We start from the raw sequence: 22,440 nt of genomic DNA, 5'->3' as shown, positions 1-22,440 counted from the left end.
ACATGCCTTCTTGTTCTTTAAATGCAGATCCAAAAAGATTGATAGTTGTGTTTTCAGGAGGTTTTGTTTACCAAATCCATGAACTCCTCTGTGGATTTGCCAGGCTAAGAAAATACCACACAGTTGGAGCCGAATCTATTCCAGTTGCTTCAAGGGCCTCAAAAGAAAAGGAAAAAAGAAAAACTCCCATATCAGACTATCCCAATGTTCCGTCTTTCAGCCTTGAATTTAGGGTCTGTGATCTCTTTACGGAGAGTCATGAGAAAAGGGTTTTTTTTAATCACAGGATTCTTATTGGCAGAGCAGAAGAGAAAGCAAAAGATGGTAATGGTATGCTCAGTTAACCCCTTAAGGGTTGTTTCTTCTTATGGTCTTAAGATCCATAGATTAGCCCACTTTTCAGAGTCATGCGTCTCCTAAAACACCCTGTGCATGTTCAGATGTCAGCACCAGGTTTGCTTTTGAAGGTAGGATGTGTACATGTGTCATTAGTTATTTTATTTCCTTATTTGGCCCCATTTCCCTCCAGTCTGATCTGAAGCTGGAGCAGGTGTGTTAGTCCTCTGTAATAACTTTATTCTTTGTCTTCAAATAAAAATAACCAGATGCTGCTGGCAGCTGGTAAGAGAAACTAAGAAAAGCCTCTGTACTTTCCTGCCTCTCAGGCACAGGTGGTTTCTAGTCTAAATCCTTCTTTTGAGCTGCCTAGGAGCTAGCAAGTGACAGCACAAAGGAGAAAGCTACTGTGAGCTCCAGAGGCCTTTCTGTCCCTGCATCTCTGCACCGCTGTCAAGATGAATAAGCTTTTACACTTCCATGCAGCTGACAAATGTGACAACATACTTCCCACCAACTTTTCAGGTCCAAAATGAAAAATTCAAAGGGACTGGACTCTCATCACAGAGAACTTAACACTGTATTGTGCAAAGATGTGCTGTTAGTCACAAATACAGATCTGTCCCTTACAAGGACCTGAGCACTGAAGCAATAATGGCTGCTTTATGTTCAAATGTTACAGAGAACTTTGTGGTAAACATCTGAAACATGATCCTCTTGAGCTTTCCCTAGCAGGTTTGCTGAGTGTTACTCTTTGGGTGAGGCTTCACAGACCAGTGCAGGGCTCCAGCTAAAGTTTAGCTCAGGGCTTCAAGGACCATTCTTCAAATGATCTTTTTGAGACATTGCTTGACATCACCTTTGCTGAGGGAGTTTGCATCCTTTGATTGGAAGGACCTATGAAGAAAACATATATTCTGCCTATTTCATTGGAGGATAAACTGTATGAAAACAGGGTGACTTGAAGCATTTATCCTATCAATTCCATCAGCAATAAGAAAATAAAACCAGAAAGCTCTTCCATGCTTGTCATACATAAATTTCATGTGAGTGTAGCCATATATTGAAGAATAGCGGCTACTTCTAAGAAAATTGATGTTATCTCATGAACAAAAGCCAGCATTAATAATTGTCTTTTGATGTAAAAAATCTTGCTACAATCTCCTCATCTTCCTTTTGAAATGTTCATGCTACTCAGTTAGGAAGGGTCAGCTACAGCAGAAGAGGTTATCAAAAAGTTAGACATAGCATATAAGTGATGTGCCTTTTTATTATTTTTTTTTTTATAAAAAGGAAAGAATTTATGTTTCTTATTGCAGAGATTGTAATTGGGTATAATACCTGTAGGATTGTTATATCAAATTTGGGACCTTTGTTAGTCTTGTCGGATACACTGTTGCTTCAGTCTAACCGAATTACCAGAGGAGTTTGTAGAAAGCAGAATGAAGAGAGCGAGTGCTGAAGGTTTGGTTCCAGATTTCACTTATAACAAGTCTGAAACTCTAATTAGTATCTTAAAAATTGATACGACTGAAATGTACATGCACCAAGCTAGAGGGATGACCCCCCTTCTTAAATAGAAAGTTTCAAAGTATTTGAAGGAGAGAGGTTGTACAGCACTGGGGTGCTGCATTTTGCCTCATATTGTTCAGTTAAGGTGTCTGCATTTCATACCACCTAGTGGTGCAGAGATGCCCAAGCTGTTGAAATGGTCTCAAAGCATATATGATTGACTATATGACTATAGCAGTGTTACTTCTTGGAAAGAATAAATTAGTTCATGCAAAGCTCTCTGCTCTGCAGCTTTGCACTGCAGCCCAGTTTAATATACTCAGCCCCGTGCTATTCTCTGGCTTCCAGTGTAGATGTTCCTTTTATTTCACAGGGGTATGAGTAAATCTACTTCTATATTTAAACATCCCAAGAGACAACAGCTTTTGTTTTCAGAGGGAGCACTCATAGCAGTAATTGCCACTGAGCATACTGTTTGAAAGACCCGCGAAATCTGTTGTGGATTTTGTGAATAGTTTAGGAAAACAATCTCATTATATTTTTAGCAACTTCTACAAGGTGTGTTTCTTCCTACTTTCCTTTATGTGCCCTAACAACTACACGTCATATTAAAAGGAGCAAACAAGTTCCAGGCAGTATTTAGCTAGCTCTTAGGTACTAAAGTGTCATCTTCACTTTGCATCTGTCTGTATGTGAAGCATGTGACTTAGCAGCTTGGATTTCTCCACACCAGAGAAGTTGCAGTGCTATTATTCTTCTGTTGCATACTGGTACAAGTAGGGTAACATATGCAACTGCTTTATTCAGATGAGATGAATTTGGTGCTGTGTATTGTGTCATTAGAGTAATATAAATGGAAGTTTAAAAGGTAGAAGAAAACTTCTTGTGACTGATGAGCTGTAACACAGACTGTACCTCACTTTGTGTGTCTTGTGAAAAGATGAACTCTCACATTTCATGCTTTTATTCCAGTTGCCTCACATAGTCAAGAGAGACCTACGGCAGCAGTCACACCCATACAAGCACAAAGTCCAACATGCCTTATTCCTGCAGCTGTGATCATTCCCCACCACTCTGTTGCCTCCCAGCAGCTCCAGCCCCAGCTTCCAAATACTGCTGCTTATGTCACGGCTGTGAATGTGAACCGCTCAACCATCCCACTGGCATGTACAGCAGCTTCTTTGAATTCTCCTAACATTGCTGCTTCATCTTTGGAGGGAGATATCAGTGGAAAAACTGCAAGCACTCACCCTGGAGCTCCTGCATCTCCAGAGAGTGCTTTAACAGCTGGTGGAAATGCTGCCGTCAGTAAAACAGACAAGGATGGCAAGGTGGGTAGAGAATACAATCATTCCCTTGAATTCTCCTATTTTCATCATACAATCTTTTAAGAGATTTAACAACACAACCTAAAAAACCCACATGAAATTGCAGGAATGTAAAAATTTCAATCTAACAAAATAAAATGAAAATCAGTATTCTTTTAGGTTACCTTTTTTATTAAGCAGGCACACTGAGATTTATGAAAATGCACATAACCATCTTTTTTAAGTGTAGGACATTAGAGTCTGTAGTGATTCTGCTTTCCTTCCTTCTATTTGAATTATTTCCTATGTGTGTAAACTCATTCTCACTGTTCACCAAGCCATGTGATTATGTTATATTGTTGTCAGAAAAATTCTTCCAACTTGGTAATTGATTTTGTTTTACAGTTGTGGTGTAGTTAGAAAATTCATTTCTCCTTGTGACAACTATCTTTACATCTCCAATGTTTTAGACTTTACCTTACTATTCTTCAGCCACATATACTCCTTATTGAAGTTGATGAAGAGTTTAATCTTAAACCATACACTAATGTCAGCCACCTTTCAGTTATTTTTGTTGATTATTGTTGAATAGATGTGCCTAGAACTTTATTTTTAAATTACTTTAGCCATAGACATTGAAATCAGACTGAGGTGCCCTTAGAGAAAACTTATTTGTTGTTTAAGGTGAATGATGCTAATATATGTGGATTGTTTTTATTTCTCTGAGTTTATCTTTGACATTTGCTAGACAGCAGATTTTTGCTGAAATGTCTTTAAGTTATTGGAGACTTAGAAAAAGGACTGAGGATTTTTTATTCGGTAATTCCACTACATCCCAGGCTATCAAAAATCTCACATTGCTCGTGCTTTTCTCTGTCTGTGGTTAAATACTATTTTTGTCTCCAGGGCTTACAATCTGGCACCTCTCATAAGCACTGAATTCACTCAATCAAAGGGTTGGTAAGAAGATCACTGCCACACCTCTTAAAAAAAAATACAAGAAACACAAAAGCTACTTAAATAATTCTCTTCAGGGTAGGTAATAGTCTTCAGGGATTCTTGTCTGGACAAGCAAAAAGAATGTTTACAATCCTCCCCTTTAGCAGAGCAGCAAAACACAATGCATACCCCTTGGGGCGAATTTTTGTTAAATCATGAAGGTCTTCCATTACTGAGGGAGGATAAATAAAAGAAACTTACCTAAACAGCAGCTTCCAGAGCAGACTTTTCTCCCTGCTTGGTTTGAAGTGACTCTTTGTTTTCCTAGAAATGTTCATGTTAATGAAATGTTATACTTCATAGATTGCTGTTGTGGGAATCTTAACTCCTCATACCTTTTTCAAGACAACCTTTTGGGACAGAGCCATTTCATTTTAAGTTAAGCTTTAATCTAACAAAGTGAAAGGACTTAGCCAGTTTATGATCTAAATTACTTGCTGTTTTTCTCTTCAGAATGTTAATGATTTTCTTTTTCTTTTGTAATTTTCATCATTATCTCTCTAATATCAAGTATGTCCTCATAATTTACTGAGTCCTCTCTGAGTATGATGTCGTCTATCAGAAGGAAGCGTTCAACTCTTTATGGGAGAGTTTTGTTCTAAAATGAGGCACTGCTTTTGGTTTACAGAAAGAAAAAAAGGGTCTGCTGAAACTGCTTTCTGGAGCATCCACTAAACGCAAGCCTCGGCTGTCACCTCCAGCGTCACCCACGCTGGAAGCTGAGCAGGCCGCGGCAGAGCTGGCCCTGCAAGGCGCAGTGGGGCCGGAGCTTCCGTCAGCAGGCACTCACAGCAAAGCTGGCTCCTGCCCCCCGGACAGCGAGGCCTCTGGGCTGGCACAGGAGGCACCGCATCGGAAAACCAGTTCCCTGGATTCCTCCATTCCAATAGCACCGCCACCTCGGCAGCCTTGCTCATCGCTGGGGCCGGTCCTGAATGAATCCAGGCCTCTTGTGTGTGAAAGGTAAACTATCCTATGCAGCTAGACTTGGGCAAACCAAGAAAAATCCATTCTCTGACACTTGTAGTGTGTTAGAACTGCTCCAAAATGCTGAGATTTTATAGCAAGATGTAACTTATTTATTAACAATATTTACTTATCAACCAATACTCACATTCATATTTGTTTACTTTTCATGTTACTTTAAAGTTTTTGAATGAATAGACACTCAAATATGATGATCACAGGTTTGGTATGAGAACTGAGGTAGACAAAACGGGCCTCCTATTTTGCAAAACAGAAGCACATTATATTCTTGCATGTATGAGTATCAGGTTAGTCATTTAAGATAATTAGCAGTGTGTAACTGCCAACCAAAATATATGGTGAATGGGACCTTTATCTATCTATGTGTAGATTTCTTAATATTTGATTTCTTGAGCTTTTGCAAAGATACTTTTTACTGCCTGAAGGCCCCATGGCTGTGCATCCACATAGCAAGCTCTAGGGAGGCCTCTGTGCTCTGGGAAGTGAGTCTGAAAAACATACACTTGTCTGGACTCTGAGACTGACCAGTAGCTGCTTAAAAGTTCTGTGACTTTTGTGTCCACCTATAGTTTTTCAAGTTTCAGGTCCTCAGTAGAATGTGAAGGAAGTGGCAGTTTTTTAATACAATATCTTTTATTCTTCCTGGTAGCAGACAAGCAGTATGAAGAGTGTCATAGGATTTCTTTTGCAGCAGCTACAGGATTGTGTGGTGGACAGAGAAAAAAAAATAGTAGAGTTACAATGTTAACAGCTCTAGGACTGAACTGATTCAAGCTGACTGTTGTAGACTTTGTTCTGATACTATTAACCCATGGTGTGTGGGCACCCTATTGTACTTCCTGTCTGATCTTAAACTATACCCATGTATTAAAATCCAGACAGTATATAACTTTCTACTTGTCTTTTAGTTCACTTCCATCATACCTTTAATATTTTTTAAAAGGTTATTTCCTTTATGCAATTTCCTTGCAGGAGATTGCTATTCCATACTGAATTTGTGAAGTAGATTTACACTTAGAGATGGAAAATAAAACCTGAAGGACTCTTCTTTAAGAATAACATCATTCATTTTCACATTATCATAAGTCTGTTTGGCACGTTTGGCATGTTTTTATGCTTTGAATGTGAAAATAATATTAAATTCATTCTGGCATACCCAGTGCATATTAGTGTAAAACTCTTTCTATCATCACAAGAAGTAGTTTTTTCTTCCATGATGGAAATTTTTTTTCTCAGAACTACTTACAGAAAATTATGCTATATATTTTTATTGATCTAATAATAACATATACTCAAAACATTCTCTCTATCCTTACTATTATTTAAGTGATAATTGCTGCTGAAGAAGCATTGCTGCAAGATAATTCTCAGTGGTAGTCATGCAAAATTGTTACATTTTTGTCAGTGTATTTAGACAGAGTTTCATCTGGGTTCCCCTTGTCCTTTTCTGGACAGGGTTAAATTTGATGTGCCCTTGCACATTTCCTTTGGCTGAATTTCTTAAAATATGATGATTAATAATACTTAAAATTTACATTGTACTCAATATCTCGAAGTAATATATAAGCATTGATTACTCTTCAGCAGTCTGGAAGACATGGTGGGTAGGAATCATACTGATGATGCAATGGCATCTTCAGTGACAATTTTATTTGAGGAGGGAAATATTCATGAGGATAAGCTCCACAAAAAGTTGAAGAACAGAGAAATCTCCTGCTAGGATTATTCTGCTCTTATATCTCCCGATCCCAATTACAGATTACAATATAACTGGAAAAAGAAACAGTACTCTTTCTATTCTGACTCTGGCTTGGCAGTGTAATTATTAGTGTTCAAGTTCTATTTTCAAAGGTGACTAGAGGATTTAGGAGTCAGATTCTTCTGATTACTCTTCATGAACTAGGAGCAAAATAAACTGACTCAACCCTGGAAAGCACATGAAAATGTTCCTGTTTTGGATACAGAATTTTCCCCAAACTCCTTGCTTCCTTTATGTTTCAGTATCAGATTTTTATGCTAATCCCACTGTTTCTCCATTCACTGGGACTGCGAGTTTCCTAGAATATGTCTTTCCTTTATGTTCTATAGAAAATGAGAAGTCAAACTTGTGAACTTTTTTCCAACCATACAAAATAAGTGGATGGACATTTGATTTGTTTGGTAGCAGACAAGCTCTTTGTGACATGGGTTTGCAGATACTGAATACCATTGTGCATTTAACTTAAAGGAAGTCAAGATGACGACATTCTCTTCAATGTTGCTACTGCAGGTCTGCTCTGTAGTTCCCATTCCTGTACTCACTCTGCTCCTGTGAACTAGGTTGGTTGCTTGCTGTGGTCCATGTTCCTTGTACAGAAGGAGCAGAGATGTTTAACAGAAATTTCAGCCAAACCTTCACCTGAGACTCTGCAGTGGGGCTCAGTCATTTCTTCTGATTCTCCAGCCAGTACTAAGGTTGTCTTGGGGTGATTTCTTGTATTGATGCAGTGCTGACAAGGCCAAGGATCACTGTCTTTACAAAGATAAACCCAACTTCCTGCAATTCCCAGAGTGAGACATGCTGTGCTATGAATATACAGCAATTTGGTTATCTGAGGAGTTTACTTTTTCCATAAAAGTTAAAAGAAAATTTCAAGCTCTTTTCATGAGCTTTCTCTTTTAGAGGGAAATGTTGCTTAAATAGCCTTTAATTTTACAGTAAATAGACAGCATTGTAATAATAAACTACCCAGCATTTCACAAGGGTGTTAGAGACTTGAAGCTGAACCTAAATACATGTCACTGCATATCCTAAATTATAAAATGAATCTTTCATCCAGTTACAGTGAAAGAAAAGCAGTAATTTTGTTTTCTGATTAAAGTGACCCCAAGTAATTTCATCTACCACACAATGACTGGTGCAACATCTGCTCCCAGTGAGCGGGCCAGTGGCTTTATAGGGCAGCAAGCCTTACCACATCTGGCACCATTTAATGCTGTTAATTAGATGCTGAGACTCACTCTGCCCTCGATGGGCGTTGGTGATCTGTAGGAGTCAAGGCACCCAATCAGAAGACACAAGAGCTGCACAACAGCAGGGCTCACTTGAGCTGGAAAGTAAAAATTCTAAGTGCAAGGAAAAAAAGCTTAATCAAGAAGTTGAGTAATAATTACGAGTATAACTTGTGTAATGGTAGTAATTCCAACTTTCTGTGTTTCTCTCAGCTAAAATTTTCTGCATGTGAGAAAGTATTATTATCCACTTGTTGATGAGAAAAACCACAAATAATTGTTCAAAACCCAAACACAACTAGGTGGGAATAAAAGCAGTATTTTGTGTCCAGTGAAACAGAAGCAACGGAGAAACACATGAAAGATATAATCTTTTCCATGTTACTGAAAAGTGTGAGAAATGCTAATATTAAAAATGAAAAGTAGAATGGAGAACTGTGAACACAGACCACCACCCTCTTCAAAATAAATAAATTCACAAATACAAAGCAAAAGCACTGTGGGATATAGCCAGACACATTAAGCAAAATACAGCAAACAACCAGTGGCAAATATATTGGCTACTTCTGGGAAGCTAAAGTACTTTTATTTTTATAATACTAAGATTTTTGTCATGAGCTGATTAAAAATAATTAGGGTAATATTTTGAAAATTAGTAAAAATGTGATAAGACAGTCAAAGAAAAATAAAAGAAAGGAAAAACTTCATAGTTGTACAGTTTCGTTGCATGTAAAATATTGAGTGACCACAAAATACCTACAAATTTGATCTTCAGACATTGAAAACATTTTCAAATACTGAATAAGGAGTCAAACAAGGAAGTGTTTTGGAAGATTCAAACATGTGGGAATGAACATGTTTTTCCAAAACATAGGTCATGCTTAGTAAATATGATTATTTTTCTTCAGGGACCTTGCAATGAACTTTTGAGCTGAAGCATAAGCTTTTTATTCTGCATGAAATTGGTAGTTTTGGCAATATGTTGTAGATGATGAAATAAGTAATGGAAAAGTAGTTTTTGTTCCATAGCTAATCCAGGGTGATCTGGATAGACAGCTGTGTGAGTGTGTGATGGGTCTGGGTCTGATCACCTCTCTTTGGGCAAATAGGATATGTAAAATGTGGCATAAAATTTGAAGAAGGACATGTGATCTACAGGTACAAAGCCTGATGGGTTTCTTCTTTTAAAAATTGAAAAATACAGTAAAATAGCACTTTAAAACCAGGGGTGTTGTGCTCTGTTTTAGACACTAGATTTCAAGATGAATATCAAGATAGTAGGGAAGCTAAAATTTAACAAGAAGTACCAAATTACTACAGAGGTTGTTGGACACTGTATGGAAAGCTTAGAACAACAGAGTGCTAGCTGGTGATCCTCCAGGGAGGGCAAAGAGAAGATGGGAGCAAGCAGCAGCAGAGAACAGCCTTGTCAATCAATTCAGGGGGGCATAGAGGTTACTGACAGAATTAGAAACTGAAAACAAGTGTATTTCAAGTCAAACGTTTACAGGGCAGTGTTTGACAGAGTGCAAGGGGAGGCAGGCAGGTATTCTTTCTTCAAACTTGTGTTTTTACCAGGCTATGTAGCGTGCTGGTTAATTTTCAGCCTGGGAGCAACCTGCTTGTTAACAGCAGTAGAAGTTCTTCATAGCTTTGTTGCAGTTCTTCATCCTTCCTATCTTGTCCTTGTCCTGCCTGAGTAGAGGCTATTGTTTTAACTCAAGCAGTTTACAGTCTCAATTTAACTTACAGTCTATTAAAAATACTTGGTTCTTATTTGCTAAGTCAGCATTAAAACCCAAGCTGCCTACAGCAGAAGTTAGTGCAGGCCTAAGTTGGATGCAGAGCATTGTGGAGCTGCACACTAATAAATCTTGTAATTGGCCTGGTAGCTTTTATGAAGCATGAATCTAATAATTCCTGTGTTCTGAGATCTGGGGATTGCCATAACTGAAACAAAGGCATGGCTTATAAATCACTAATAAATAACATTTGACAACTAATTAAGTCCAAATATGTTTTGCTATACTTCAATTTCCTAAGAGACTTTAATTATTTACAAAGTGCAGCTACTCTTTTCTGAATATTTTTCACTGTATGGTGAGACTTCATTTTTGTTTCTTATGTTCTTAAGCAAAACATTCTACTATAACACAGTATCTGTGTCTGCTTCAATATTACAGAATTAACTTGTTTTATTATGTGTGTATTGAGCTGTAATTGGCATTCTATCCTTTACTAGACTATATCCTGTTAGTTTTTCTTTTCATCAGATCGTTAATTTATTTTAATCTATTAAAATAATAAATTATTTTAAGCTTATTAAGATAATTATCTTAATTTATGAAGTAATAGAATTTTAGGTTGATGTGAACTGGAACTATGGTAGAAGAGATTGAGTGGTGTTATCCATGTTTAAAAACAGAGAGAGAAGACTGCAGCCTCTTTTTAATACACTCTTACTTGAAAAGTGATTTTACTATGACAGACTCAAAAAATACACTTTTCTTTGTGTCAGGTGCTTAAGAAAATTGTTGAGTTGAATATAGTTTTTAATATAGCAGTACACAGGTTGTGCATTTGTGTCCAAATAAGATGGAGTATGTTCTATCTTGAAGAGTTTCTAAGAAAAATAAAAATAATTTAAAACAGCAAATCAAATTAATAGTTTTTGTTGGTTTCTTCCTTTTGTTCTTTGCCTTTCCTTAAGAGCTGTCACTGGGATAATATAAAATTAAACATACACTTGTAAAATTATGATTCTTGTTGAATCACACTGACAGAAAGAGTCTGCAAATTTATATTGAAAAAAATGTTTACAATTTCCTGCTGGTGTTTAACCATTGTCTGTATTTTTACAGGGATCTTGGTGAAAAAAAGATCATAGGAGATGCATGAATTTGCCTTAAATTTATTATGTTGCTATTGTTATTATCTGTTCAAGATGCACTTTTGTTACATACTCAGCAAACAGTTCTAGACAGTTTCCTGTGTTCATACTCTTCAACAGGCACAGAAATATTTTTAAAAGTATCGGGTTAAAAAAAAAGGGGGAGAGGGGGGTGGAGGGGGCAAAAAAAGAACCTAAATGAAGGTGTTTTGTTTCTAATTACACAGGTACAGAGTTGTGGTATCCTATCCTCCCCAGAGTGAAGCAGAACTTGAACTTAAGGAAGGTGACATTGTTTTTGTACACAAAAAGCGTGAGGATGGCTGGTTCAAAGGCACTCTGCAACGAAATGGAAAGACTGGCCTTTTCCCTGGCAGCTTTGTAGAGAACATTTGAGAAGATTCATTCCAAGAGCTCCAAATTATACTGTACTGTAAAATAGCACAAATATTTTGCCAGAAAAAGCACAGTCATGAAATATTTTCAAATGACTGTAATGTAAACAAAAATCTACATATTTTTACAGTGTCTATAGCACAATTACACCAGCGAACAAAGGAGATGAAGGCATCTGCTGGTTTTATCACTTTGAATTCTTAAGTGTGATGTGTGCCTTGTACTGTCTGATTTATTATATAGAGGAATTTTTTTCCCCAAGTATGTTACATAAATGAGCAATTGTTTACAAGGCTGTAACTAATTTATTCTTGTTTTTTTTTTTTTTAAACTTGAATTTTGTGTAATATCTACAATTCTTGTGACTATGATTTTAACAAATTATTAATTTATGAAAGAGTAACAAAGGGGAAGCTGGATTCTCTCCTTATGAGCAAGCATTATATCTGATAAAGAGCCTCCCATTTATCCTCTGGACATTTTTCCCCTGCTGTGTCTGACAGTGGAGTAAGTCTCTGTTGTATGAGTTAATGTTGAGTGGTGGTGATGTGGCGTCAAATAGAATTTGCCAAATGGGGAAAAATGTGTATTTTCTTCTTTGGACAGAGAAAAAAAAAGTCAGTGGTGTTCTTGAGTCTACTTTTACTTCTTCATGAATCACCCAAGTAGAGTAATGTTTCCAGGAGGCAAAGATATATGTGAACAACTGAACAAAACCATCTCAAGGTTAGGATCATCTCAAGGTTAGGAAAGAAGAAATTTAGGAGTGCCAACAAGAAATTCCCTATACCTTCTGTTCATGTAGTAACTGGACTATTTGAACAAAGCTTAGCTTTGTATATTTGGCCAGTTCTTTGGGCATTTAGCGCTCAGGATCCAACAAAATTGGAAGGAATGTTAAAGCCCAACACTTAGGATGAATATAACTTGAAAACATCTGTTTGATAAGACTGAATATAAAAATAAAATTATAAGTTGTACTTAATGTCTAAAAATGCCTAAGACGTGTAATTTGCTGTTTTCTTCTCAAAATGATCTGCATGGCCAAGAGATGTTTTAAAATGTCTGAGCAGTAGTGGTGGTAAGTGATGCACTTGTGTTAAAGTAAAAGGCTGTATGAAACACTGTGAAAACTTTACTAACTTCTTAACCATTGCTACTTTGGTATGTTCTGACTTTTTCTTTGTCTTGCATGTGTTACTCAATTCCTGCAGTAATGTAACTGTGCATGGTTGGCATTTCCCATTCCAATTTCCTGTTGCTGGGTTATTTTTCTCTGAAAGTTTCCCAAAAGCCACTTGACCAAAACTAGTGAGCAACTTGCCTTCAACCAGAGAAGGTGTCCAGTGTTTGAATCATTTATAAATTTTTTTAGCCTCCTTGCAGCTGATGGATATAAAGAATGCAGCCTGCAGGAAATATGTTGTTAGTCTTTCAGGGTTTTGTTAGAGATTTGACACTGGTGAACACAGCGCTACTCAGCTGAACTTGTTTTTGTTTTTTTTTTTATTGTTTGATTATAGCAGCTTAATGATGATTCTTTTTTTGTAAGACACTGAGCACCATCATCTCCACTTAAATCCATTTAAATCTGATGTATTTTGGCTGTTACTCAGCACTTTACAAAGGGAAGCCAGTAAGGTGATTCAGTGTCACACAGTACACAGAAACAGTGATCTGTTAAATCCTTATAATTTTCTTGAATTTATACATTGAAAAATATCAAATGTTAATGACAGAGATTTCTTGCAATATCAGGTAGTATCATGATGGTCTTAAAAATAAGAAAAAATATATCTATAAATATATATAGTTGGACCTGACAGCATTCCCAAATTAACCATCTCCCTTAAACACTGTATCATCCAGTTTTTGCATTTTTAAATCTTTTAAATAGTTTACTTGAATATTCATGTAATATATAAAGGTTTTGTGAAATGAATTTTAGTTAGAAAGACGCTGATATCAGTTTTTGTCAGCATAAATTGGCACTAGTGTGTCGTAATCTTATTTTGGAAAATTTAGTGCATTTTATATTAAAGACTACTAAAGGTTAATTTTTTTCTATCTCTGCTCTCCATATTTTAAACTAAGTGACTAAGGTACCTCTATTAATAGAATTTCATGATGTAAAGTCAGTTAAAAATCAGCTGTTAATCCAATAGTTCTGTTAGATGGAATACATTTTTAATTGATTTTTTTTAACATTGAGTAAATGTTTGTAAAAAGGGCTTATTACATAGCAGTGCAACAATGACAAAAATGCAGTCTATCATGCCTTTTTTTGTGATCTTTTGGGGGTTATTTTTTGGTTTTGGCTTGGGATTAATTCAGTGTAGAAACAGACAAACCCTGTGCATTTGCTTTGTGTAATTCCATAAAAAAATTTTGTAAGGTATTTTATATCTATGTTTGAAGTCCAGTGAATGTTAAGTGTTTGATTTACTATGTTAAACTTCCAATCCTAATAAATATTTTCTTAGCAAACAGCTACAGCAAATAGTGTATGCAAACATTAAACATAAATTACTTGTAAAGAATTTGACAATAAAACTACCAGAACTTAATTTCTGAATTCTTAGGAGGGTATTTCTGCTCACAGAGAAAAAGTCTTCAGATTCCATAATGTAAGAAGCTTGGAATGATGACTATAATGCAAAAATTGTAGAGAGAACTGAGGACCTGGCTGGTCTTTTCCCAACTCCTTATTTCAGCGAGTAACTTCAAAAGAGGTAGGTAACTCCATCTCAGTCTGTTCATGATGGAACTACAGTCTCATCAACAGCATACCAGGTGCACAATAGTTAAAAACTGCTTTCCCTGGAGGAAGAAGTGCCTGGTGTAATGGACCTGCTATAGACTGGGAGAGGCTGAAGCATCTGCCCGAACTTCCACTGTGGGTAGAAGTGTTGGGTGGCAAGAGACTCATTTGCCTGAAGAAGTTTCTGGGCCATGGCAGTCAGGCAGCAACTGGCTAATGAGGAGACCTTGATTTGCATGTGGTTACATGTCTGCTATATACATGTGGCCTCTGGGAAAATTGGTGGAAATTAATCCTAAAATTGTTTGCAAATATGTTTGGGACTTGGGCGATAATCTCAGTGTCAGTTAAGACTGACGAGCAGAACCTAAATTGTGCTAGCAGTGAATGGCACAGCATTGGGTGCCCTCTGAAAGAAGGAGCATCTCAGCCAACCTTCCTTAACTGAGGGGGATGAGGAGAGGGGGGAAGGCAGCACAATTTGTAGAAATGCAGAATGGAGAATATTGAAAAGCAAGATTTATTTGTTTTTTCAGAACTGTGGTCTGACATCAGTGCATCCGTAGGAGAAAAGTACAAACATCGTGGCTGTGTAGCAGAAGTAAGGCTATTTCTTTGGGTTGGTTTTTTTTGTTTGTTCTCTTGTTTTGTATTGTAATTATTGAGTAATTCTAATATGTCTTTAACATTTGGCTTGCCAAAGGTACGTGAAATCTTGTTCACCCTCACTTCATTACCTCTGCCTTATCTCAGTAATGACAATTATGCTGGTTTTGCATAGGCTGAAAAATAAGGCTTCTGAGCATTCTGACTTTTTTCAGAGAGCTGGCAAAATACTGTATCTGGCTTGTTCTTTCCAGTAGCTTTAAGCAAATGCGTTTAAAGGTGCACATTGAATGATGAGTAATGAATAATGAAACACAAAAATCCACTTGTTAGTTAAATTTGTGTCTGGGATTACTAAAACTCCTACAGTGTAGTATTTCATATACATGCACAATTGATGCCACTGGTGTCTGTAGGATATGCCAATACTCTTTGGATTCCTACCATGCTTCTGCAATATATATACTTCTCAAATCATGCTCAGATGCTTGTTCCCTGCACTTGATTAATACATCTTAAGCAGATTTGAAGCTTGACTTGAACAAAACCAGTGTCATAAATTTTTTGAATATCAACAACAACACTTCTACTAATAATAATTCTTTTTTAATGGCATACTTGCAATATTTGTATATAGGAACAAAAGAGCTGAGAATGTGATGATGAATGATGAGAACATGGACATTAGATGTGGGGAAAAATGGGAAAGAGAAAAGGATTTGGAAGACCTGTATATGGGACCTGAATCTTAACTAAATTATTAGTGATCTCACCTTAGTTAATAGAGTCAAGCTCTGTGAAAGGACTTAAGAGGAACTTGGATGTCTAAGGCTGAAGATGCAGCCCTCAGTCTTTACCCAGTCTCTTAAGCTTGTATTTGTTTCATGCTTGTGTCTAGAACAACTGCTGTTCTCCTGTCAAATACATTTGAAATACAACACTAAGCATCTCTGTTTCTGAATTTAGTTGTGGGTTTGCATTAATAAACAGGGATAGTGTTCCCTTTCTACATATTTTATGCAGTAACACTAACATTAGAGGACTGAATCTCTTGGGAAATGCATACCAAGATGCAATGCATTCTTCTTCCACAGTGTCATGCCAATAGCTCTTACTTTCTGGGAGACAAACTTGTTCCCAACCTTGAGGTAAGCACCTGCTCTTGAAAACTTGAGGTGTCCTCCTTTGCCAACTGATGATTCCTGTGCCTCTGAGGTATGTGGTGTAAAACTTGCTTTCAAAGTAAAGGCTGACTGGTTTTTGTGAGTTTAAAGATAGATTCTGATGGATTAAATCTGCCTCCAAATGCGATCATCAGCATCTAAACCCTTCTAGGAGAAGTCTCCTTGAGCCTGACTTCTGTGGGCAAGAGACTTCGCTGGTCCATTCTAACAGCTAAAGAGCTCTTTGTTCAGAATCAGCCTGGTACAAGGAACAAAACAACATGAATTTGCAATACCCAATGTGCAATGTGCAAAAGCCATTCAAAATGTTGCATAATGAGCATTTCATGTGGGCCTATCAAATCAGAGTGGTTACACTCTACATAGTATTAGCAGAACTCAGAAAGTATTATCTATCTGTTCCTATTACTATACTCCTTTCTGTCAGCTGTATTATTTTGCTAAAAAGTGGCAAAATGAGTTCTTAACTGCTCTACTGTTCCTACTTAGTGGAGTAAAGAAAATTTAGACACAGTGACATTAGCCCCAGATTTCAATTACTCACAGTTCTAACAAGCTTGTAAAAATTCCCCTTAGCACATGTAAATGAATAGCACTTGGCTGCACTGTGCACCCAACTCTAGTGCCCACGTGGTTCAGGTTACATGGCCCAGAGGCCTTCTGATGTTTGCATCTAGTAGTCATTCAGATCAAAACCAATTCAAAGGATGTCCAAACACTAGCTACATTCTCATTTCAGTGTGGTGAGAACGGCCATGCAGGAGTGTAGAGAGTGGAAATCTGGCTGGCACATCAAGACAAAATACACTTTCCATTACAAAGGCAGAAAGAAAAATGTCAGGATTTTAAAATATCTGTGCAGGTGTTTTTTTGTCTCTGCTACCTTAGATAGAACCTCATTTCACAAAGCAAATGGACTTTAATTCCTGACTCCCCATCCCTCCCTTTCCCATCCCCCCTCTTCCCAGAAAGGAAAGCAATATAAGCCTTTAGAAATATCCAGATTCTTTGGCATTAGAACACATGGTTGAATTCTCAATTACTCCAAATCAGTGCTACTTCATTGATTTCATTAAACTTTCCTGGCATACACTGAATATGTCCCCTACTGTTAAATAGTGAAGGAAAATATCTCATCTGCCCTAAAGGAATGAGTATGTTTGAAAGAAACTGAGCTGGATGATTTTCATACTTGGAAAATACAAATCTATTCGGGCTGTGTTATGCTTCTCTCAAAAAACATTTGTCCCACTGCTACAGCTGAGGCACTAGATCAAAGATGATGCTGTTTAGCAGCACTGTAAATCATAGAAGACTTTCTCATTTTTCAGTCAAACCTATAAATTTCCAGATCCACAATTGCATAGTAGGCTTTGGTCTGCTAACAGCTGCTAGTCCCAAAATCTTTTGTGGTAAGTTGCTGCTGTATTTTCTCATGGTGTATCTGCGAATGCTTGGATGGGGAGATGAGTCAGCAGCAGAATAACTTTAAAGTGGTCATTGACTTTGTTCTCCAAAACAAGGGACATGCCCTAGGTCAAATTTCTTATTTCAGCTGGTTGAACTTCTAAATAAGCTGAAGAATGTTGGCTCTAAAAAGTTTACAGTTCAAAGAATTTTTCTCCACTCCTCTGGTAGGCAGTCTTAGTGTGTCTTTTGAATACACACAGATCAGGGAAAGCTCCTTATTTTCATGCTCCTTACCAAAGCTTTACTCTATGCCGCTATCCAACTTCTAAGTTTATAGTACACAAGTAACTATTTGCCCCTGCAGTCACTGAAACTCTTTGCATTCAGTAAATTAAAATCTGTGATATAGCTTTTTTACAAGGATAAAGTTTAATTGTTTTTAAAATAAAGTAATATTGGGCTTTGTAAAGATGAACATTTTCTTGAAAGGTAAGAACACATGCAAAGAGATAAACATTTTAAAAGCTTAAAAAATGGGTACTCATCCTACCTAGGCATTCGGTATTCTTGATTACTTGCACCAAGTGTGTATTTATTAATACTGAATGGGTTATTTCTGCCACAGACTGTTAAAATTCTCAGAAAGCTGGAGATTTTCTGTTGAGAATGTCTCCAGTAAATAGGAAAAAGAGAGCAAGAATGAGATGGCATTTGGAATTCTGTCTGGAGAACCAGAGACTGGTTCAGGACCAAATTTTAAGTGGTCCACTTGTACATACCACAACCATGTCACTGTTTGGAGGACTGCCATAGCTGCTCTCAAGAAAATGGCAGACAGTATTTCTCATTTGTTCTTTACCTTACTTGGAGTACTCCTTGTTAAGGAAATCCACATTAACCTACTGTCAAACGCAGATAAAATTTGGCCATAATGGCAAAACACAACAGTGCTCTTGTAATTTGTTTCTCTGATTTGGCAATGTTAGTGAACACTTAGATGATCCAAGAAAAGTTAACTACTAACATAGAAAATTCTATAGGTGATATTTCTCAACACCATGTGCTGTTCTCTACAGCACAGGATCAGCAGGCTTGAGCATCAGTTTCTGAGTCTGGGAAAGTTACGCAGTTCTCTTTGTAAAGGCTGACATGTCAGCAGTGAATGTGCCAGTGGGGAGCGGGTGGGAGGAGAATCAGCCCTGTAATTACAGAGATCAGTGAAACATTGTCTGGTCCAACCACAGCTATTTTGTATTTTACAATATGCTATTCCATAGTAAATGATGCTAGCAATCCTCTCCCACAGTAGGTCAGGGGGGTTTGTAAGTGGATGTGACCAAGTGTTTGGATGTTGGGCGATGAGGACCACAACAGAACTTAGCTGGTTCTGTGTCTGGGGGGGCTCTGGTGACAGCTGTGTCGCCAGGGCCCCCAAGTGCAGGCACAGCCTGGGTGATGGCACGAACTGCTGTCAGAGCTGCACGACAGCTCAGAGGGCAAAGCCAGGCTGTGAGAGCTGTCACATCTCTGCAGAGGCCGCGCTGATGGGAAGTGGTCAGTCAGGAGGATGTGTCGCAGGCCTGTGGTGTGTTTCTGCTGGCAAACCTTTGTTGTGTGGACTCCGTGTTGAGAGTGTTACTGATGAACGAGATGATGTGGGAATTGTTCCATCTGCTCTCTTCGTACTTTTGCCAATCAGTGTAACAGGTTTGGTTTTGACTATGAAGTATCACAGTCTCATAGCTGACAGTAATAATGTACTCATGCAGCTATGATTTAATTAGCCCACAGCCCTGTTCCTATTGAGTAATGCCAAAATCCACCAGTACAAGAAGTATCTTTTGTCAAGCGCAGGAACTAGTTTGGGCAAAAATTAGCAAACCTGTACTTTTGAGCTTCTTGGACTTTATCATCAGATACTGCCATCAGGAGCTGGAACTCCTGGTTGGTTGTGTGTGTCTGAAGATCTGTGATGTATCTGTCTGCATGTTTTCTCTATTGCAATCCTGTCAAAAGCAATAAAGGAAATAGGTTTGGTTTTTTTCAAGGGCACATATTAGATTCTGGTCAACATCTGGTTAATGCTTGTTATTAAAAGCTTATTTCTGTCTGGCATTACAAAAGACACAAATAGAAAGCCCGTGTTTTTGTGAGTAAAAGCACTATGGACAACTTTACAAAAGCTTATATAGCTGCCTTATGTTGTGTTTCAGCTATATTTGGTAACACAGTAGAATACTTTTGGAAGAGATATTAGATGCTGAAATGGAGATTCCAAATATAAACGAGGTCCCTAAGGCATGAATGTAATGTCTTGCTTATAACTTTAAATTACTTTTTTATAGCTAAAACTAGCATGTCTGGTGGCTAATTATAATGTAGCCTGATGTTATGCCCAACCACCTCCTTTTCTGTCTTTTTCACATGCACCACTTAACCTCCTAGGCCTTCATTTCAGAAAGGATTAAGTGTATTGGAATTTTACTAAACAAAATAAAAACCCAAAACAAACAAAAAAGAACAAAAGCTTTGCATAGCAAGAGTGGATTTAAACATGATTTTAAATTTATGATGAGGCATTTTGCTGAATCTTAGTGTTTTTTTCTCTGTGCACCATCTTGGAAATAAAATGGTGTGGTTCTAAGAAAAGAAAAAACCAATGTTGCTTCCAAAGAGAAGTTATTTATACTTTTTCTAATTCAGCAAAACTAAATGAAATTGACATTTCAAGTCTGAAATTGATTTCTTGGATACTGTAACACACAGGATGGAAAAGTACAGCACTTTGGAGAGCTTGGATGTGTTTTCTATATTCTAATTTGAGATACTGTTCCATTGGATTAAAAAATAAAAAAAAACCCAAACCAAAAAAAAAAGAGAAGCAATTCTTACCTGATCAAAATAAATGGGATTTGCAGTACTTTCCCTTTTGATCTGGACTGGCTTTGTGAAGAATAGTGTTTAGCAAGTGTTGGAGTGTTATTGAGATGGCCAGGCTGAAAAGATCGATAACTTGCTGGTTCTTGAGACAGGCCAGTGGTGCTGTCTGCACTTTGGTGGAGGGCAGATTGCCATCCAGTGAGTGTAAAAGGTGGGGACATAAAAAAATCTTGCAATGAGATTCAGGATTATTCTATGTTCACAAACTTGGTGGTGGGGGGAATAGGAAGGGCTCATTTGTTTCTTTGAAACAAAGTAGGGATCTGGAAGCTTCCATGAGAGATCTTCCTTTGATATTTGGGATAAAAACATGTTTCATGCAGAATACAGAAGGAGCATCAATTAGTTTGGCAAAAACTCTGCAAACATTTCAGAGGTGAGGCTGGGATAAGGTGGTTTGGCTGTTGCTGTCCTTCCTACTTGTTATGATTGGAGCTGTGAAAACACTGCTGATGGTAGAGGCGGCTGTCATTCTCAGAGAGGTTTTAAAGGAAACTGAGCTAAAAACATGAAGATTTTCAGCTTCATGAATGAGAAGCTTTTGTCCTCATTTAGAAACCTCAACCAGTGCTGTTCATGCAGGCACTCTGCTGATGTGCAGATTAGCTGTAGAATGTCTTGCTCAGGTGTCAGGGGACTTTATTTGGGTAACAGGAGAACATATGACTGGACATTTGTAATCTACCTGACAGCACAAGCTGTATGAAGTAATCAGTTTGTGTAACAAATGGTCTTGTTGTTTTGAACAAGGAGAAGGAACATCTTCAGCTTGGTAAGTTTGTGAGTCACAGAATCATAGAATAGTTGGGATTGAGAGGGAAAGACCATCTAGTTCCAACCTCCTGCCATGGTCACAAATACCTTCATTAGACCAGGTTGCTCAAAGCCCCATCCAGTCAGGTCTGAATCTCTAAAACAACTTTGGTTATATCTCAGAACAGTATGAAAGAGAAAACAGGGCTTCTAATTTCCTCAAAGTTTCACAAAATTTATGCCTGTGGGGTGCAAATTAAAAATATCCTGAAAATATTAGCTTTTGTTGCTTTAAAAGCTTGATCCCTCCCTGGGCCCCATTCAATAAGCTCTATCTCTTCATTCTTGGTTGCCTCCATCAGAGGCTTAGCCAATTCCTAATTCAGGATCCATGGCTGACAAAATCCCACGGCTCCGAGATTAGTTCTGTGAATTCAAAGGAACAGTTAAAGCTATGAAGGATGTTGCAACTGGATCCAGCTTTACAGCGAAAATGAGTTATAAAACATTTTGCAGAGTACTGCTGCTAAAAATAGCTGTGCGTTGAGTTGAGAAAATGCAGAGAGGCTGGATAAGGTCAGTAAGCACAACATTACCCAGCTCCTACAATGGAGGAAATTTACCTACCGTTAGTCCACATGTCATTCAGTAGATGGTGTCCTGCTGTCTTCTGGATGAGGCCTTTCTTATTTTTTCCTTCTTATCCCATTTGGTTATCTGTTGTGCTCCTTTCCTTTACTCTCTGGGTTCTTTTCTGCAGGATTGCAGCTTGTTCTTTTCTCCTGCATCATTGTCATTGGGCAGTGGACCAATGTGTCATAAGTAGAATTGCTTAACAGGTATTTATCAGATTGTTTGTTTACATATATTTAACAGCTTTTGAACAAAAATGCACAGTACCACAAAAAACCCCTCTGTTTTTGCAAAGCACTTGCATATTCCAGCAAATGACAGTCTGGCTGTTTTTAGTAAATTTCAGTTAATTTATTTGAAAAATTACACGAAACACAGAGTTACTGTCAAACCTGGTTTGTTTTGGGATTTTTTAAAATTAAACACTTGTATCTTTCTGGAAAGTCCCCCAACCTTTCCTAATCTACATCCTTTTAAGTTTCCCATGAACAAAATTACTGACAACTCCCCTAATAAAAGAGAATGCCTTTCCAGATGGGATTTAAATCCTGTATCTATCCAGCAATTCACTTTTTGCAGATGTATTCCTCTTTCTACATTAGGGCTTAAAAGTGCTTCCACAGAAGATGACAGTAACTATGTAGTAGGAGATGTTTCCCTAGGGCTGTGCCAATATGGGAAGCTGACAGTCATCAGCCTCAGTTAAAGATGGGAGACCTGACATTTGGAGGGGAA

General features: G+C 37.6%; 1 protein-coding gene across 1 annotated transcript in view; it reads left to right on the top strand.

Annotated features, from left to right (window-relative positions):
* SH3RF1 (SH3 domain containing ring finger 1) overlaps nt 1-12,152 on the top strand; it is an 85,013-nt gene extending 72,861 nt beyond the window's left edge. The window contains exons 10-12 of the mRNA XM_082281413.1: nt 2,821-3,179; nt 4,783-5,117; nt 11,250-12,152. Of these exons, the coding sequence (XP_082137539.1) occupies nt 2,821-3,179; nt 4,783-5,117; nt 11,250-11,418 (863 nt within the window). The 3' untranslated portion in view covers nt 11,419-12,152. The remainder of the gene's footprint in view (nt 1-2,820; nt 3,180-4,782; nt 5,118-11,249) is intronic.
* The last annotated feature ends 10,288 nt before the right edge of the window (nt 12,153-22,440 follow it).

This window comes from Coloeus monedula, assembly GCF_965178545.1.
Source record: "Coloeus monedula genome assembly, chromosome: 5".
Lineage (NCBI taxonomy): Eukaryota > Metazoa > Chordata > Aves > Passeriformes > Corvidae > Coloeus > Coloeus monedula.
Note: the sequence above shows the minus strand (reverse complement) of the source record. Positions and strands in the feature narration are given on the sequence as shown.